Here is a 19,618-nt window from a genome sequence, read left to right on the forward strand (position 1 = left end):
TTTTTATGTATCCATGGACACTGTAGATATTATATCATTGAGAATTTGGGCCATATTATCTTATAAAAAGAGAGTTTGATTTGATATAGCAGACAGTCAGTCATGTACCACAGGATCGTGTTGATGTTTTTGCATCCTGATCTTAGGCTTTATTAGGGGGATACATATCATCCCTTCCTCTTGGGTTACAGTTCTCCTAGAATCACCTCCTATTCACTCTGTTGGTGAGGGAGAGGTTCCTATTCTAGGGCTATGGGAATGGACAAAAGCATGGTACTTGACATGGGAAAGATAAGTTTGACAGCAGTTTATTAGTCGTCGGTACTCACAGGCTGGGAAGGAGGACACTGTATTTCAAACAAGGGACACACAATGGGGTTGAACTTGGGAACTGAGTGAGTGAACAAGCAGGAACTGCTGGAGGCAGGCTCTGTAGTAACAAGGAGGTAAGGTTACCTCTTATTATTTGATTAGCTTGTTTTAATAATTTCATGGGCTGGCAGGGAAGTGAAACATGTTAGTTCGAGTGCGTTGGTCTGATTGTTTGGGAAACTATTTTTGCCGGGTGTGAGGCATATCTGGTGAGAGCAGAGAAATTCATGGTTAGGCTTTTTGATGCCTCCAGGTTTCAGATGACAAAGTAGCACATGATATTGAATCTTAATTTTAAGCCTTACACCACATCCTCCTATTCTTGTGGTGTGACCTTCCTTGGTTTGAAATTAATGTCCACAGTACTCAAAGGAAACTTTCCACTCCCTCTGGTTGGAATTCCAATGTGTGCCAGGAGTGTATGAATTCTAGACTCTCCTTTCAACTTACAGCTTGCCTCTTCCCTCACAGATGTTTCCTTCTGAGCTTTCTGGAGTCCAGTCCTGTGAATTTTCAACTTAGTGCCTGGTGAAAAACTCAAGTGGTCACCTAAGCAGATTTCTAGGACTCCTTCATTCTGCAACTTCTTCCTATTCCATAGGTACCCCAACTTTTGATCCATAATAGACTACCTAAAATTAATTCTCTGTTCCCTCCCTCCAGTGATGAGGGGGCTCATTCAATCTGCAGCCAACTTTACTGTCTGAGCCTATAAAGTACACTCAGGCAGAAAGAATATGAAGTTCACCTCTTATTTCCTTTATCACAAGGAGTCAGAGCTCTACACTGCCTGATTTATTTTATATGTTTTTCCTAGAGTTAGAACTGTTTATTTGTTGGAATGGGTCTATATCCATTACTTCTTTATGGCATATTACACCGGAAAACTCTTGGGAACTCCCTGTTTTCTTGCATTCAATCTCAGGGGTTTGACAAATAAGTATAACACACAGGGGTTTAGTTTTGTTTTGATTTCTATTTATACTGTGAAACAGAAAATTCTGCAAAACATTATTTTTGCAGGGATAAACTACCTGTGTTTGTTTCCAATGCTGTGGCTAACTTTGTGATTTCTCTTGAACTACAAATATATGTCTTCAAAGTTGGAAAGTCTTTCATTTTACTGAACTTTTATGATTTCTGTTGCAACATAAAAGTTTCTTTGCTTCATTTATATGAACATAATAATAATAGCAAAATATATTAAATGTTTTATATGTAACTTTTTAGAAATGATATATTTGCATATATATAACACTAAATAAATTATTACGAAATAATACTATGAATAATTCTTATTTGAGTATTGACAAGCTGGCATAAGATTTTTAATGGAGTACCCTATTTAATTCTCACAACAATGATGCTCATTAGTTTCTCTCACACTGCCCACTTCACAGATGAGGAAACTACATCAATAAGAGGTTAAATAGCATGCCAAATACTGGAGCTATTAAGTGAAAGAGCTGAAATGCGAACCCACATGGTTTAACCATAGGGCCATTTGTTGTTCATCATACATCTATCACCTCCCACTGATGGTGCTATTACATTTCACAGACATGAAAAATGAGGCTCAAAGAGCTTGCGCAACTTATTAGTTATCAGTGGAGACCACCTACAATTCAGGTCTTCCTGGTGTTGGAGCTTGCAGTCTCAAATAGCCAATTACTTTTTTTTAAGATTTTATTTATTTATCTTTAGAGAGGAAGGGAAGGAGAGAAAGAGAGAAACATCAATGTATGGTTGCCTCTCGTGAATCCCCTGCTGGGAACTGGCCTGCAACCCAGGCATGTGCCCTGACTGGGAATTGAACTGTGATCCTGTGGTTCGCAGGCCTGCACTCAATCCACTGAGCTATACCAGCCAGGGCCTCAAATAGCCAATTACTTTTAATTACAGTGCAGTGCTACTCAGTAACTGGGACAGACTTGGATAGGGCTAAAAGATTTCCAAAAATAGTGAAGTCTTTTCATAGCCCGTTGCAAAACTTGTTTGGCAGTGATACGGTTAAAGGTAGTTGTGGCCCCACAGCACATGGTGCCTGTCGTGTTCATCAAGGGACAATGTCCTGGAATTGCCTGGTGTGTTGTCAAACTGCTCTGCCTTGTGAACTCCCTTCCATCATAACCTGCAGGAGGGTGAGACATGTTTTCAGCCCTCGGCTCCTTGTGGGTAAGTCAACAACATGGGGTTTGGAGAGGAAAGGCATAAAGCCATTTGCTCCTTGTTAGTACTCATTTAAGAACAGTGTTAATAATACATTCTGAGGTAAGACCCTGAAAGAGTACAGTATATTAAAGATTTAGAGGAAGAAAAAAGGCTCTTTATCTTCAGAGCTATTGGATGAGTTTTCTAAAGAATTCCCCAAATGTGCTCTCATAATAAATAAAACCAATTAAAAGGGCAATTAGGACATGAGCTGGTAACTTAGTAGCAAAAGTTCTCTTTGCCTTAAATACAGCCAGACAGAGGTGCACTTGAAGCTCTAAGCAGTTGTATATGCCCCTCAAAGGGAGATAAGCTAAGATGAGGAAAATTTTGAGGAACAGTATGGTATGAGGAGTTGCTCATTTATAAAGATAGTTTGAAAAGACAGTCGATTTCTTCTTGTAAGATACAAGGTAATGAAATGATGATGTAAATTAATAAGCCTAAGGTAATCAAGATTAGTTGCAAATCTTTCTAAATCTTCAAAGAATCATCTCTGAGAAAACGCCTTGCATTTTGATCATGGTGAGTAAATTTAAGAAAAAATTAAAGAACAAATACTAAAAATTATTTATTTATTTATTTATTTATTTATTATTATTATTCAAGTACAGTTTTCTCTGTTTTCCCCTCACCATTCTAAGTACTTTACTTGATATGTGGAACTCTTCAATTCTTTCATTCTCTATTTTATTTTATCATCAATTAAACCTATGAAATTGGTATGCTATAAAAATTAGTATAATTTACCCATATTTATTTTTTAATGAATGGGAAAACAAATCAGCATGGTTTATGTGTATATATATATATATATATATATATATATATATATAGTTCAAAAGGCAAATCCTTTGTAAACATAAAATCCATTTTCTTATTTTATATTACTATCAGGATAGAATATTGGCTTTTAAGGCTGTTTTTTGACTCCTAATGTGGTTGCCAAAGGAAGCAGACCCTGGTGTGGGGAAATCCAGCAAGGCAACCCAATTTGCTTGCCTCGTAATGCCACAGGTTTCTATCTGATCGAAATTCTGTGGATAAGCCAAGAGAAATAGTTCCTGTAAGGAAGAAGCTCATAGTGTTCTTGACACTTCGGAAAAATAGCTTTTGCTTAAGCCCAAATTTTGTCTACATATTTTTTCTTTCAGTGTTTTCATACTGAAGCCAGGACCACAGAGAAGCCTTGCATTTTCAACTATATTCTTCTGCTTCTTAACACTAAATCCATTCACTCAACAAGTATTTCTTCAAAACTAAGACAAGAAAAACCATCACACACGCACGCACACACACGCACACAAACTCACAAAACTTCCTCCTTCAGGTAGTCAACTTAGTGAAATAGTAAAAAACGACATTCTTTGTATACGTATGTGAACATCTCTGGGGTGCATTTTTTACAGGTCCATTTTCTCAAATGATAAGTAAGTGAAATAGAGGAATTCTGAGTCTGTTTACACTATGGATATTCATTGGGCTTGTATCTATGCATTTGAAAATGATAAGCAAAATGAAAGACCTTTGAGTTGTTAAAGAAATGTTCATTTTTTTTCTCTAATTAAATAAAAAGGCAATGATAGCATAGGGTGAACATAGGATGGGGACTCCACAGAAAACATTTAGACACTTAATTTGAATGCATGGTCCTTCCCAGTCAGTGGCTTTAAGCATTTCCTCACCTTTTTTCACATTTGTGCCATCTGTCAGTAGCTGAGTAGAAAGTCATAAATCTGTATTTAGAAGGGATAATACAGTTTGTTCAACTGCCTACAGCAGCAGAATTTAGCCAACATCCAGATTACATTATAACATTTTTTATTTTGCACACCAAATTAAAAGGAAAAAACATAGTATCCTTATTGATTATAATCACCATATGCTTCTTGGTCTTTCATACAGTAAGATCATTTGGGAAATCCCAATGGAAAGATCTTGTGTTTGTGACTCAGCATCTTTGGGGCCCTGTCTCAGAGTTTAGCACTGAGGAGCAAGTTTTTTTTTTGTTTGTTTTGTCCAAGGGTGTTTCTTTCTTCTTAATTTATTACCATTGCTTCTCTTCCACTTCCTTGCTTTAGCTGGTCTTAAACAGCATTGCTCACTTCAGTTTATAGAGCAATACTATACTTACCTATGCACTGCAGTGATTCTCAGAACTTTGTTTGCATTAGAATCACCTGGAGGGTTTGTTAAACTACCAAATGCTGGGCTTCAATCCAAAAAATCCTAATTCAATAGACTGGGGTGCGTGGCAGGGAGGGATGATGGCTTTTATTTACTGCAAGTTATTCTGTGCTGCTCATGCCATTGCTAATGTCCAGAGTCCACTTTCAGAGCCATTAGATATACAGCCAACACAGAAGAAAATTCCCCCAACTCCTAGTCAAGTACAAAGTAGTTTTCTTAAGTGATTGTGTTGGCTCTAGAAGGTTGTCTCTGTTCTCTTAACCCTTCTATTTCTATTATGGTTCCAGCTATTAAAGATACATATCTCCTAGTTATCTTGTATGCTGGTAACCTAAGGTTATTCCTAATGCATCTCTTTACATTTTCTACCAATCACTCAATCACTCACCTATGTACCCACAGATCTCCAACTGCCTTGCTCCTTCTTCCTGTTTGCTTTTTCTCCAATTACCCTCTCCTCCAAAAGCTATTACCTAAACTCTTAATCTAAAATAACACCTCCTTTTCTTTCTACAATGAATTTTTAACATATTTCAAATAATATTGACTCATGTCTCCTTAATGTGGTGACCTGACTGTTAAATTTTTAATAGTTATAATTCTGGAATATAGAACAGTGCCTAGGACAGGAAGTTATTTAATTCTGGAAGTGATAGAGGGTGAAAGGCAAATTAAAGGTGGCAATCATAAAAATTTCAGAAATAAAAATTTATGGGAGTTTATAATTTACTTCAATTTAAGGCTAAGGCTTGTGAGTGTCCTGAGTCTGTTGGTAAATAGCTGATATTTGCCTTAAGTTACAAACAATAATGTCCAGAATAATAATTACTGAGTCCAGGAGAATTATTTCCAGTCTTGGTACTTCCTTTTATGATCCATGAAACTTCAGCAAAGTTGTACACTTGAGTTCTTAACAAATGATTTTTTTTAGTCTGGCAAAACAGACCTTCCATCTCTGAGAATTGAGGTGCTTTTAAATGATATGTGAAAATGGTTTGTGAAGTGCTTTAAATGAAATACAATGTTAATAAATTATATGTGCACATTTTTACCTGCAAAAGTAAAAATGACAGAATTCATTATTATATCAACCTTCTTTTCTTTTTTTAAATTTTATTTACTTATCTTTAGAGGGGAAGGGAAGGAAAGAGGGAAAGAAACATCAATGTATGGTTGCCTCTCATGTGTCCCCTGCTGGGAACTGGCCTGCAACCCAGGCATGTGCCCTGACTGGGAATCGAACCGTGATCCTTTGGTTTGCAAGCCCATGCTCAATCCACTGAGCTACACCAGCCAGGTCAGCCTCCTTTTCAAAGAGAGAATACTGGGTTATATTCCATAAGACATAGGAAAGGAAATGTGACAAAATAATGAGAAAATCAATATTAACCAAAAAAACCCCTTCAAATATATGACTAAACAAGATTCCTCAAAAATAACTTATTAGTGATTACTGTTCTTTAATGTTTTGTATTTCTGGAAAATTCTAAGGCTCTTCTTCCTTTATAATTAGGAAGAAAAGTTTAAAGCTTTTAAACTGAGTTCTCTTTCTTGTGTTCTAAAAGAAAAAAAATGAAACTCAAATGGATTAAATACAAGAAGGTAGTTATTCCACAGGCTGTAAAATAGTAGCCAAAGTTCAAGGGACAGACCACAGGACAGACAGGAGATTTATAACCAGATTATTGTATTTCTACAGAAATATAATACACTTTAAAAATGTATCAAAATCCTGATTTCTTGGCAAATACATGCCTTTTTTTCCTAGTTTCTATAGTCTCATTAGAATAATGCTAAATAGTAATGGATAAGTTTTAAGGTAGCTGTTCAATATTCTGTAAGTTAAGAATCATTCTATTTATTGTTTCACATGAACAGTTATATTGGAGAATGAATTGCATTTATATAAATATCTAAAATTATTGCCATAGCTTTGTATTTTAAATTGTATGTGTGATAAGAATTTTTTGTGTTCATGTAAGAGGTTGACATGAAATGAGAAATTACTTTGTGTTGTTTCACTATAAAAGATGTCTCTGTGCAAATTCTCTCAATCACATACTGGAGAACACCTATTGAAACACAGGTTGAAAAAGAAACTTCAGGAAGTGAGGAACTTTGATTCTGGTTCCAAATCAGACACACTAACTACATTGAAAGCTACAGTTCATTTCTCAAAATGTATAATGTAGACTTGGAAGATTCTAAGTTCCTTTTAAGAGCTGTATTTCGAACTCTGATTTTGGGGTAAATTATGTTGTGTTGCTCCTGAGACAGGTTCGCATGTATGCAAGATTTCTTCAAATAATTCAGACACACCTGTTTAAAGAACTCCCTATGCATGAACTGGGGAAAATACTTGGATAGATTATAAGGCCATGGTTATCAGAGAAGCATTCTGGGGACCCTCTGCAGTGTCATGGTTCACAGAACAGGCTCTGACACAGCAACTCTTCAAATACCATATGATCTCACCTATAAGTGGAACCTAATCAACAAAACAAACAAGTCAGCATAATAGAACCAGAGACTTGAACATAAAGAACAAACTGATAGTAACCAGAGGGGAAGGGGCAAACGGATAATGGGGGAAAATAAGGGAAGAGTAGTCAAGGAACATGTATAAAGGACCCATGAACAAAGCCAAATGGGGGTAGGATCCAGGGTGGGAGGCAGGAACGGGTGAGACAGTGGGGGAATGGTGGGGAGAAAATGGAGACAATTGTAGTTGAACAACACTAAAAAAAGAAAAGAACTCCCTATGTATGAACTAGGGAAAATACTTGGGTAGATTACAAGGCCACGGTTATAAGAGAAGCATTCTGGGGAGCTTTTGAAATGTCGTGGTTCACAGAACAGGCTCTGACTTAGCAACTCTTTTGATCATAGGCCCTGTGAATGCACATCTGCTTGGAGTTCTGTCCATCCAGGTCATCATGTCAGACTGCAACAACACTGGCACCTCCTTCTTCCTAACAGGCCTCCCAGGCCTTGAGGCTGTGTACACCTGGCTCTCCATCCCTCTATGTGCCATGTATCTGGCATCTCTGGCAGGGAACAGCCTGATCCTCTGGGTGGTGAGGTCAGAGCCCTCCCTGCACCAGCCCATGTACTACTTTCTGTCCATGCTGGCAGTGACTGACCTGGGCCTGTCTGCCTCCACACTGCCCACCATGCTCACCATCTACATGCTGGGTCTCAGGGAGGTGGCAGTGGACCTGTGCCTGGCCCAGCTCTTCTTCATCCACACCTTCTCCATCATGGAGTCCTCTGTGCTGCTGACCATGGCCTTTGACCGTGTTGTGGCCATCAGCAACCCCCTGCGCTATGGCACTATCCTCACGAGTCCCCGGATTGCCACCTTGGGCCTGGCCATCATGCTGCGCAGTGTGGGTCTCCACATCCCGGCTCCCATCATGCTGAAGAAGCTGCCTTACTGCCGCAATCGCCTGCTTTCCCACTCCTACTGCCTGCACCCCGATGTCATGAAGCTGGCCTGTGCTGACACCCACATCAACAGCGCCTATGGTCTCTTTGTGGTGCTCTCCACCCTGGGTGTGGACGCAGTGCTCATTGTCCTCTCCTACGGGCTGATCCTGTACACGGTGCTGTCCATTGCCTCCAAGGCAGAACGCCTCAAAGCCCTCAACACCTGTGTCTCCCACCTCTGTGCTGTGCTGCTCTTCTACACACCTATGATTGGCCTATCCATGATTCATAGATTTGGGAGGTGGGCTTCCCCATGCAGCCGTGTACTGCTCTCCTATCTGCACTTTCTCACTCCTCCAGTGCTTAATCCCGTGGTTTACACCATTAAGACCAAGCAGATCCGCCTGAGGATGCTGCGCCTCTTCCGGTTGGGTGGCGCTGGCATCAGAGATTCTCGGGATAATTAAGTCTTTTCTAGAGAGGGAAGGCAGAAGAACCTTTAGTCCTAGTTGCTTTATGAGCCACTGAGCATAAAGTGAGTCCCATAGTCAGGAGAGGAATGTCAGAGACAGTACCATCTTCCACATGAAGTTCTCATTCATGAGAAGAAATAACCATATTCTTGTTTATAAATTTTTTTCTTGAACAAAGTTTTGTTTAATACCTCACATGCTAAATACACTGTTGCAAACCCTGGAGAAAGAAATATAACTGAGACACAGCCTCTGGGTTAGAGAAAAGTCTCATATTATTTAAAGCTCAAGAAGAGAACTACTATCTAAATGTAAAAGAAACCTAAAGAATAACTAGAAACTTTACAAAGGTATGAAGATGCCCATAATGCTTTGCCTGAGAGTGTAGGAGAAAAAATTACTGGAAAATGGGATGGTGGGCATATTTGGAATTTAGTGGTATTAAAAGTATTTTTGAAAAATTCCCACTAAGTGTAATCCCCATGAGGAAAGATATTCTTTACCTCTTGTTAACTACTTCATTCTGTTTTCTAAATGTACTTTAGAAAGCACTTTCTCCAATACAGTTTGTTCAACTGCCTACAGAAGTGCACTTTCTAAAGTGCACTTTCTAAAGTGTACTTTCTAAAGCACTTTCTAAAGCACTTTCTAGCACTTTCCATATATTAGGTATTTGATTTGTATTTGCTGAATGAAAGAATGAATGAAGTATTCCAAGTCATGAAATCCAAAGACCTACAGCCAAGATTGCTCTATCCAGCAAAACTTTCATTTAGAATGGAAGGACAGATAAAGTGCTTCTCAGATAAGGTCAAGTTCAAGGAGTTCATCATCACCAAGCCCTTATTATATGAAATGCTAAAGGGCCTTATATAAGAAAAAGAAGATAAAAATATGAACAGTGAAAGGACAGCAAACTCACAGTTATCAACAACTACGCCTAAAACAAAAGTGAACCAAGAGGACAGCTAGATCAGGAGTGGAACCATAGAAATGAAGAACACATGGAGGGTTAGCAACAGGGGAGTGGGAGGAGGAGAAGGGGGGAGAAGGCACAGAAAATAGCATAGACAGTAGGTAGAAAACAGATAGGGGGGAGGGCAAGAATAGTGGGGGAAATATAGAATCCAAAGAACTTGAGACACGTGGTTATAAACTAAGGGGGGAGAATGGTGGGGGAGGGAGTGTGTGGGGGGGAAGGGAATGAAGGGGGGAATAGAACAACTGTAATGGTATAATCAATAAAATATATTTTTAAAAAAAGAATGAATGAATGAATGAATAGGTTACATTTTTGAGAAACACTTCTGGCCAGGTTAGATGTTCGTGTAATTCTGGGTATATGAGAATCAAGCTTGTGAGGACTTCTTCATCTGACTTCTAGAGTATTTCACCCTATTTTTCTGCAGTCTCTGATTTTAATTGAGAATTTTGTATGATTTTATTTTATCTCCTTCAGGTTATCAACTACATATTTTGCTTATCACTGGCTACCCTTGAGTTTACATTATACGTTTTGAACTACTCTAAATCTACTTTCAAATATCTCTAGACCATTCATATGTACTGCAAGTATCTGACACAAAGTACCCCCAATTCTCCCCTCATTTCCCTAGTGATGTGACTACTTTCACTTATTCATATGCTATAATCACCCAGAACATTGTTTCTTTTATTGCTTTAACTAAAAGGGGTTTTTATAGATCAATTAAGATTTAAAGAAATAAGATGGTATTTTATGTTTATTCATTCCTTCTTTGACACAGTACCTTTCTTAGTAGAGAACCAACGTTCTGACATATAATGTGTCTATTGTCTGAAAGACTCTTTAACATTTTGTTCTGGGCAAATCAGCTGGCTTACATGTATGCTTGCATGAATTTCTTTATTATTATTTTTTCTTTCTTGGTTTGATAAAATCTGCATCTGCACATATCCCTTAAAATCTGAAGAATATTTTCCCTGGATATGAAATTCTAGGTTAGAGATTTTCTTCCTTTAAATATTTAAAATATTTATTCTACTCTTCTCTTGCTTGCCTTGGGTTTGAGGAGGATTATGTTCTAGTTCTTACCCTTGTTCCTCTACTGCTAAGTGTTCCCTCCACGACAATGGATTATTTCAAGATTTATTTTCTAGTCTTTGGTTTCTTCAGTTTAATGAGATGTAACTAGATGCATCTATTTCGTATTATTCCTTCTTGATGTTGGATGGGATTCCTGGATCTATAGTTTGGTTTCAGTCATTAATTATGAAAGTTCTCAGTCATTATTACTTCATATATTTTCTCTGCTTTGTTCCCCTTTTTTCTTCTAGTATTCAAATTACATGTATATTACACCCTTCCATGTTGTTTCATAGTTCTTGGATCTTCTCTTTCATATTTCTATTTTTTTCCTCTGCATTTCAGTTGGAAAATTTCTATTGACCGAGATTGGAGTTGATTCATTTGTATTATTTTTTAGCCTACCAATTAGTTCACCAAAGGAACTGTTCATTTTTATTACAATGTTCTCTATTTCTAGCATGTTCTCTTGATTCTTCCTTAGAGTTTATGCCTTTCTACTTACATTGCCACAAGTTATTTTCACATTTACTATTTCCATTAGGACGCTTATTACATTATTCATAGATATTTAAAGTCTTCATTTGATATTACATATCCTTCAGATTCTTTTTATGATGAGTTGCTTTGTCTCTTTGGAGCATGCTTTTATTTTCCTTTTTACACATTTTGTGACTTTTGTTCAAATTAAGGTATGTTTGGGCAATGAAAAGTAGGTATATGTGCCTTTTTTAAAAAGATTTTATTCATTTATTTTTACAGATAGGGAAAGGAAAGTAAAAAGAGAGGGAGAGAAACATTAATGTGTGGTTGCCTCTTGTACGCCCACTACTGGGGACCTGGCCCGAAACCCAGGCATGTGCCCTGACTGGGAATTGAACAATGACCCTTTGGTTTGCAAGCTGGCATGCAATACACTGACCCACACCAGCCAGGGCAGCAAATAGGTACACGTGTCTTTAATGTAAAGATTGTGTTACTGTGACTAGTAATTGGATTGTGTTTGTTCTAGCTATAGATATGAGAAGCTATTTTTCCTTGTTCTCTATTCCCTTCTTAATTTTAGGTTTTTCAATGTATTTTTCCTTAGAAAAAAATCAGTATTTTTTCTAAGGTTCTATATCTATTTATTAACCCGGAAAGCAGGCATAATAAAATCTTATTTTCCCCTGTCTGAGAATTGAGGTGATCTGAGATTAAGGATTAAACAGGCCAGAATCACCAAGTAAGAAAAAAATCACAAGAATGAAAAAAATCTATGTTAATTCACCATTAGTTGGAACCCAAACTTCTAACAACTTATGCATCCTAAATGCAACTCAATACTAACAGCAAATGAAATAATTATTTTCAGAATAAAATATGTACATTTTTATTATTACTGTCATTAAGAATAACGATAATTTTTGTCAAAAAACTTGCTATTTGTCTTCTTTATTTATAATCATTTACAAGAAGTAGCTTAGATGTGGGCCAAAATAGTTGCTTGATAGCTATAATGATATTCATGGAAGATAAAAACACAATGAGTAGTGCCGTTGGCTTACTCTTCTGGAAGAATTCACTGGAGCAGTGCAGTTGGACTCAAGTTTGCATGGGCATGTTTTCCTTTTGTCAATAATTAATCTCTATAATCACTCTGGCAGAATTGGAGTTTGGCAGTAGTGCAGATGGCTGGACCAAATACCCAACTCTGGGATGCTGAGAGGCTCCCAGACAAATGGAAGCTCACAGTATCTAGAGAAATCCCAAAGCGCAGATGCTTATCTAAGTTGCAGGGAGAAACACCCAACCAGGAGATGAAGAAACAGCAACTCAGTGAAGTAACCCAGGATCATTCTGTGGAGGAGCAAGGATGAGAATCCAAATCTGAACCCTGCCCTCCACCCAGGCAGGATGGACTTTCTGCACCTTGAAAGAGCCAGCCATGGATTTCAGGCATGTGAAGGACTATTTCTTCTGGCTCTACTACCAATACCAAATCATTGGCAGCTGTGCTGTCATGGATCCATGGGAGCCATCCAGATTCAACATCATCTTACTAATCATTTTTGTTAATGGCGGTGTATACTACCTATGTTTTTATTCGAGTCTACATCTACCTGGGGTGGGAACTTTTTCTCCAAAACGTGTGGCTATCACAGTAAACCTTTGAATTGATTTTGTTTGCATTCTGTGAATTGGCATTTCATATGTCTATGCTGCTCACAACTTGTTGTGTTAGGTGAATACTGTGTCTTCTTTCATTGTCTGACCAAAAAGACTCTCACTTCTCTATTCACTCTTAACACCTCTCTTGAAATTTGAGATAGGTTTTTTTTTTAGATTCTTTTGTTCATATTACACTGTATATCAGACCGTAGATAATACAATGACCCTAACCCACATACCATATTTTCTCAACTTAAATCTAAAACTTTAGATTTTATTTTTAAATCATAAAATTTCATATAATATTTTTCTGGAAAGGAGGCTCATAAGAGACCTAACAGAATCATGTATAAAATGCTCTCTTGATACTTATGCTGTGCTAGAGGAAATATATTTAAAAATTTGTCCATAGGCTACTGTCAAAAGTATCATATTCTTATTTGTAATATAAAGATGTGAGTAAATTATATGGGTATTTAAAGTATTGTGTTTCGCTAAGTTACTGATACCTAAAATGCTTTTACTTCAAGTGCAAAAGAATAGGCTGGAGGCAATTACCTCCTTTCAGACATGGTTCATGAATTCTTTCAAATGCCTCTTAAAGTCTAACAATTTAACAACTTAAAATTTATAACAACTTAAAACTTATAACAACTTAGGTAATAATGTAAATTAACATCATTAATTTTAACATTTTGGCTATGACTTCTCATATAACCAAAATAAGTACAACAAAAATTTAGAAACAAACAAACAAACAAAACAACCAGTATTGACAGAAAATTGAACTGTATGGAAGTCCAACAACCAAGGAGTTAAAGTAGACACATTCATCCAGACCTGCAGGAGGGGCAGAGTTGGGCACCAGGTGGAGAGGGGTCGCAGCAAGAAAAGTGGTGGCTGGCAGACCTGGTGGTCACACATTCACGCACAGATAAACCGTGTGAAACTGGAGAGTGAGATAGACTGCACAACCTGGGGTCCCAGTGCAGGAAAATAAAGCCTCAAAACACCAATTGAAAACACCTGTGGGGGATTGCAGCAGCAGGAGACACTTCCACCCTCATAGGAGAGTTCAATGGAGAGACCTGCAGGATCCTAGAACGTACACAAATTCACCCACCAGAGAATCAGCACCGGAAGGGCCCAGTTTGCTTGGGGGAAGGAGTGGAAGAAACTGAAATCCAGCAGAGGGTGGAGCAAGCGCCATTGTTCCCTCTCTGAGCCCTCCCCCACATATAGCGTCACAACCCAGCAAGGTGTGTTGCCCCACCCTGATGAACACCTAAGGCTCCACCCCTCACTACATAACAGCTGTGTCAAGACCCCCCCCCCCAAAAAAAAGGCCCAAATGAAACAACAGGTCAAAGCTCCAGAAAAAATACAACTGAATGATGAAGAGGTAGCCAACCTATCAGATGCGCAGTTCAAAGCTCTGGTAATCAGGATGCTCACAGAATTGGTTGAAATTGGTAGCAAATTAGATGAAAAAAAAAATGAAGGCTACACTAAATGAAATAAAGGCAAATGTACAGGGAACCAATAATGATGGGAAGGAAACCTGGACTCAAATCAATGGAGTGAACCAGAGGAAGAAAAAAATGACCAAACAGAAAAGAATGCAGAAACAAAAATTCAAAAAAAAAAAAAAATGAGGAGAGGCTTAGGAACCTCCAGGACATCTTTAAACATTTCAACATCTGAAATACAGGGGTACCAGAAGGGGAAGAGGAAGAGCAAAAAGTGGAAAACTTATTTGAACAAACAATAAAGGAGAACTTCCCCAATCTAGTAAAGGAAATAGACTTCCAGGAAGTCCAGGAAGCTTAGAGAGTCCCAAGAAGTTGGACCCAAGGAGGAACACACCAAGGCACGTCATAACTACATTACCCAAGATTAAAATGAAGGAGAGAATCCTAGAAGCAGCAAGAGATAAGGGGATAGTCACCTACAAAGGAGTTCCCATCAGACTGTCAGCTGATTTCTCAAAAGAGACCTTGTAGGCAAGAAGGGGCTGGAAAGAAAGAAGTATTCAAGTCATGAAAGGCAAGGACCTACATCCAAGATTGCTCTTTCTAGCAAAGCTTTCATTTAGAATGGAAGGGCAGATAAAATGCTTCTCAGATAAGGTCAAGTTCAAGGAGTTCATCATCACCAAGTCCTTATTATATGAACTGTTAAAGGGACTTATCTAAGAAAAAGAAGATAAAAAACATGTACAGTAAAATGGCAGCAAACTCACAATTATTAACAACCACACCTAAAACAAAAACAAACTAAGCAAACAACTAGGACAGGAAGAGAACCACAGAAATGGAGATCACATGGAAGGTTAGCAACAGGGGAGTGGGAGGAGGGGAGAGGGGGAAAAGGTTAAGAGAATAAGTAGCAAAGATGGTAGGTAGAAAATAGACAGGGGGAGGGTAAGGATAGTATGGGAAATGTAGAAGCTAAAAAACTTATATGGATGACTCATAGACATGAAATAAAGCAGAGAAATGTGGGTGGGAGGGGGTGTGCAGGATGGAGGGGAATGAAGGGGGAAAAATGGAACAACTGTAATAGCATAATCAATAAAATATGTTTACAAAATAAAAAAATAAAAATAAATTAAAAATGAAAAAATGTTGATTTGAAATACTCAATAAGTATTATAATACAAAATAATTTTAAGTATAACAGACAAAATACAATTAAACCAAATTCAGATGCTGTGACTTGTGATGTCTTGTTTTCCATGATGTTGGCTGTGGGGAGGACAAAAGAAATTGCTTTTTTTTCTTCTGTGCTTTCACTCAGTAAAAGGGCATAACACTAAGCTACAAAAGGAAAAGCTAATAATAGGCTAAAATTAATATTCTACAAGCATGAACTCAATAGTTCCAGTTAAATGCATTGATATAGTGGCTCTTTTGCAGAGCAAAAATAAGATTTATTAAATTTCTTTCAAAGTATTTATCTTAAGAGCATTATGTTTTTAATTATACTGCTGAATCACCCATGAGTGACTAAGAAAAAACATTGCAGTTATTCTTGCCTCTCAATATATATTATGTTAGTAATTTTGGAAGGTGAAAATATAAATAGTTTTTGGACAATATTTGTATTCTCTTTTGTGTTACAAAAAACAAATTTTCAAAGAGAGCTAAAGAGAAAGAAGATGTTTCTAACGCCAAATTAATTTTCATGTTTGCTAAAAAAATGGGGATTGAAGACAAACCATATCTGAACATTTGTTGAGTTTTGCAAAATAAATTAGGTTTAATTTAAAAAACACAATAATTCTTAAAAAGTAAAAATAAAGATGGAACAGTAAAATAGTCTAGTAGTCCCATACTCTGATAGACTCTGGAATATCATTAAACAATGAAAAGTAGGACATAGTAAAATTGCTAACATTCCCCCCAGTATTTAAGGGAAGTATAAACTTAAAGTCATGTATTTTTATAACATATCACCAAAGATATTCATGCTAAATGTTTAATATAATAAACGTATTTAGTATTTCAAAGTAGCAAAATATCTTGAAAATTATTTTAAAACTATAAGAAGGGACATTTGCATCTCTGCTGTATGAATTCTAGAGAAACATTCATTTATTTTTCAACAACTACTTGACAGTTACCATGCTCAATTCTGGACACCAAGAGCTTAAACAAAATGGGCATCCAAAAGAGATATGCATCCAAAAGAGATATGCCTCCTGAACATTACTGCAGATAGGTCAAAACTGGCTGTAAAAAAATCAAATACAATAAAGTGGGTTGCCTAGAGATAGATGTGTTCAAGGTTGAATTTGTTCAAATATTTTCAATGTAGTTCTAGTGGTGGTAGAAAAAACATACCTTTCCTGAATTGTAATATTTTAAATCCCCCAGATATTTCTCCAACACTTTTCATTCAAGTCTTATTTGTGCTACTTCTTGAATCAGATATATAATATTCTAATTTTGTCATTGAACTATACTATTACTAGCCTTTCAAAATTTTCATTGTTATTGCATTATCTTCACTGTTAGGATACCTATATGAAAATGTGTATTTATTTTTATTATATTCCATACTGTCCATACTTGATTGTAGGCTCCAAAAGAACAGAACCACTGTAAATTGTCCATTGCTGCTATGCAGATACTGAATACAGGGCTTATGAATAAGTGAATGACTGAATAAATGAATAAGCAACACCCCAAATTGCCTTGTCACTGGGTTAAACTTTGTTTATATAATTTAATTTGACCATGTAAATATACATGTTATAGTTGTAGCTATCATTGGTATACAGGGTTGAAGATGCATTGTGACTCTTAGAATCATATTTTTCTCATCTAATAAGCAAGTTTTCTATCATCACTGCTGAAAAAAATTCTTGGCAGAATCTTTCACTTGTATCTTGGACCATGAGGGAATAGTGGTCTCCCAGGAGCCTGGGATTACCTGCTTCACAATGCTCTTCACTCTTCATAAATCTGAACCTCCTGTCTCCCTGTACGGTAAGGACTGGTAAGGAAGAGAGCATTCCTTAGGCTGACTCAAGAGCAGAAGAGCAGCAGAGCAGCAGCACCTGAGGTGTCACTATCACTTGCTTTGTGTGGTGACAGTTGCTCAGAGAGACTGAAAGTCAATGAAGTTAGTGATCTGATCTTCCTAAAATTGTTGGACAGTGCCTTACTTCTGCAACCTCTGAGATGTAATACTAAGGAGATTCCTATGAAATTATCTTGTCCTGTGCCTTCTTCCAAAGACTTGAGGGGCCCAGGAATTCTACACCTGCTTTTACCTGTGCTGTATTCTGAGTGGCTGTGTTGTATTTGATCATTCTCAATGACAATAGACAGTTTAAACTAAACTGTGAATAAATATTTATCATACTTTGAAAACTGCCTTCAAATATTCATGCCTTCTTCCTTGGCTTCTTCTAGCAATTCCTTGATATTCATTCTTATAAGGTTCCCTGGCCTAGACCAGGACTCTCTCTGGTTTTCAATTCCTTTTTCCTCCATCTGTGTTACGGTTTTTCTGGGAAACTGCCTGGTGCTGCACGTGATCCAAACTGTGCCAAGCCTGCATCAGCCCATGTTCTACTTCTTGGCCATGCTGGCCTTCACTGACCTGTGCATGGGGCTGTCCACAGTGCACATAGTTCTGGTGATCCTGTGGGGGGTCAGCCAGGAAATCAGCCTGGATGCCTGCATCGCAGACTTATTTTGTCCATGGTCTCTCTAGCACAGAGTCTGGAGTCCTCCTTGCCATGGTTTTTGATCACTTTACTGCAATCGGCAATCCTCTGAGATACACATCCATCCTGACTAATAGTAGAATCATTCATTTCATGGTGGCCATTGTGATGAGAAGTTCTGTGTCCACTCTTCCTGTCATCATCTGCTTGAAGTTCTTCCATTACTGCCGCTCCCACGTGCTCTCCCACTCTTTCTGCCTGCACCAGGACCTACTCCGGCTGGCCTGCTCTGACATCCACTTCAACAGCTCATATGCCCTGGTTCTGGTGATTTTTGCCTTGTTTAGATGCTGTCCTTATTCTCATCTCTTATGTTTTCATCTTGTACACAGTGCTGGCAGTTGCATCTCAGGAAGAGAGGCTCAAGTCTTTGCAGACCTGTGTTTCCCATGTCTCTGCTGTCCTGGTTTTCTATATTCCCATCACTGGTCTCACCACGGTACACTGCTTTGGAAAGCACCTCTCCCCCTTGGTTCATATTCTTATGGGAATCATTTATATTCTATTTCCACCCCTAATGAATGGAATCATGTATAGTGTAAAGACCCAGCAGATCTGAAGCAGGGTGAACAAGTGGTTTTCATTGAAAATATAATGGAACCCTTGAATTTTATTCAGTAAAATGTTTTTTTATTGTTGTTCAGTTACAGTTGTCCCAGTTTTCCCCTTCTGACTCTCCCCTGCCCTGCCCACCCTCCTCCCCCACTCCCTCAGTCAGTCTCCACTCTGTTGTCTATTAAGGTAAAAAATAATGATAGTTCCCATGTGTTCAATAACTTATGTATATCTGTGTAATATTTTCTAAAAATTTTGTTCTTTTATAAAAACTCAAGTATTAAAAAAACTTAAGTGTCTCACTGATACAGGAGAAGTGATAGAACTGAGTTTTCCTAATACACATTCCAGGAAAGATTTCTGAAAGTTTGTTGGGAGATATTACAGACATGACAATTGAGTGTCTTTGCCTTTTATTGACTTAGTCCTTTGCATTTCAGTGACATTGGCAGCATGGTTGTCATGTGAAAATTGTATTAACCTTAGTCATCCAATATTTTTCATTTAAATCTAGAAACATTTCTACTTAAAATCTGTTGTTTAGATCTTAAGTAGCATATCTATTGTTTAGACTTTTAAAAAATAGTGTTGATGTCAGAATGGATGATGCAGTGAAATTGAACTTTCCTTATTCATAGAAGTTAGATAAGTAACTATTATGCTGAAACTATGATTCTGAGCCTTCTCTCCACTATATTCCTTTTTTCCCCTTAGTGGCTTAATGCAAGTACATTAAAGGACTTTTGAAATAGAAAGAGTCATAATCTCTCTATCTCAAAGATTAACTGTGATTAACTTTTTCCCCTTAACTTCTTTTTATGTTAGGAACATAAGGTCTTATTGCATATACATTTTTCATTACACTTTTTTGTTCATATTTTATCATTAAGATCTATTCATGGCATTTTAAGTTGTTCATAAAGTCTGAAGAAA

At 37.5% G+C, this 19,618-nt stretch overlaps 1 protein-coding gene and 2 pseudogenes across 1 annotated transcript; all 3 read left to right on the forward strand.

Moving 5' to 3' along the window:
• Nucleotides 1-7,709: 7,709 nt before the first annotated feature.
• LOC118982875 (olfactory receptor 51G2-like) lies at nt 7,710-8,669 on the forward strand. Its single transcript, XM_037040029.1, has one exon. It carries the CDS (start codon nt 7,710-7,712, stop codon nt 8,667-8,669), a length of 960 nt encoding a protein of 319 aa, XP_036895924.1.
• Nucleotides 8,670-12,667: 3,998 nt separating this feature from the next.
• On the forward strand, nt 12,668-12,900 carry LOC118982903 (serine palmitoyltransferase small subunit B-like; annotated as a pseudogene).
• A 4,887-nt stretch (nt 12,901-17,787) lies between these two features.
• Nucleotides 17,788-18,689, forward strand: LOC118982876 (olfactory receptor 51V1-like; annotated as a pseudogene).
• Nucleotides 18,690-19,618: the final 929 nt, after the last annotated feature.

The sequence above is a fragment of the Sturnira hondurensis genome, unplaced genomic scaffold, assembly GCF_014824575.4.
Source record: "Sturnira hondurensis isolate 20B ecotype Veracruz unplaced genomic scaffold, ASM1482457v3 Scaffold0002532, whole genome shotgun sequence".
Classification (NCBI taxonomy): Eukaryota; Metazoa; Chordata; class Mammalia; order Chiroptera; family Phyllostomidae; genus Sturnira; species Sturnira hondurensis.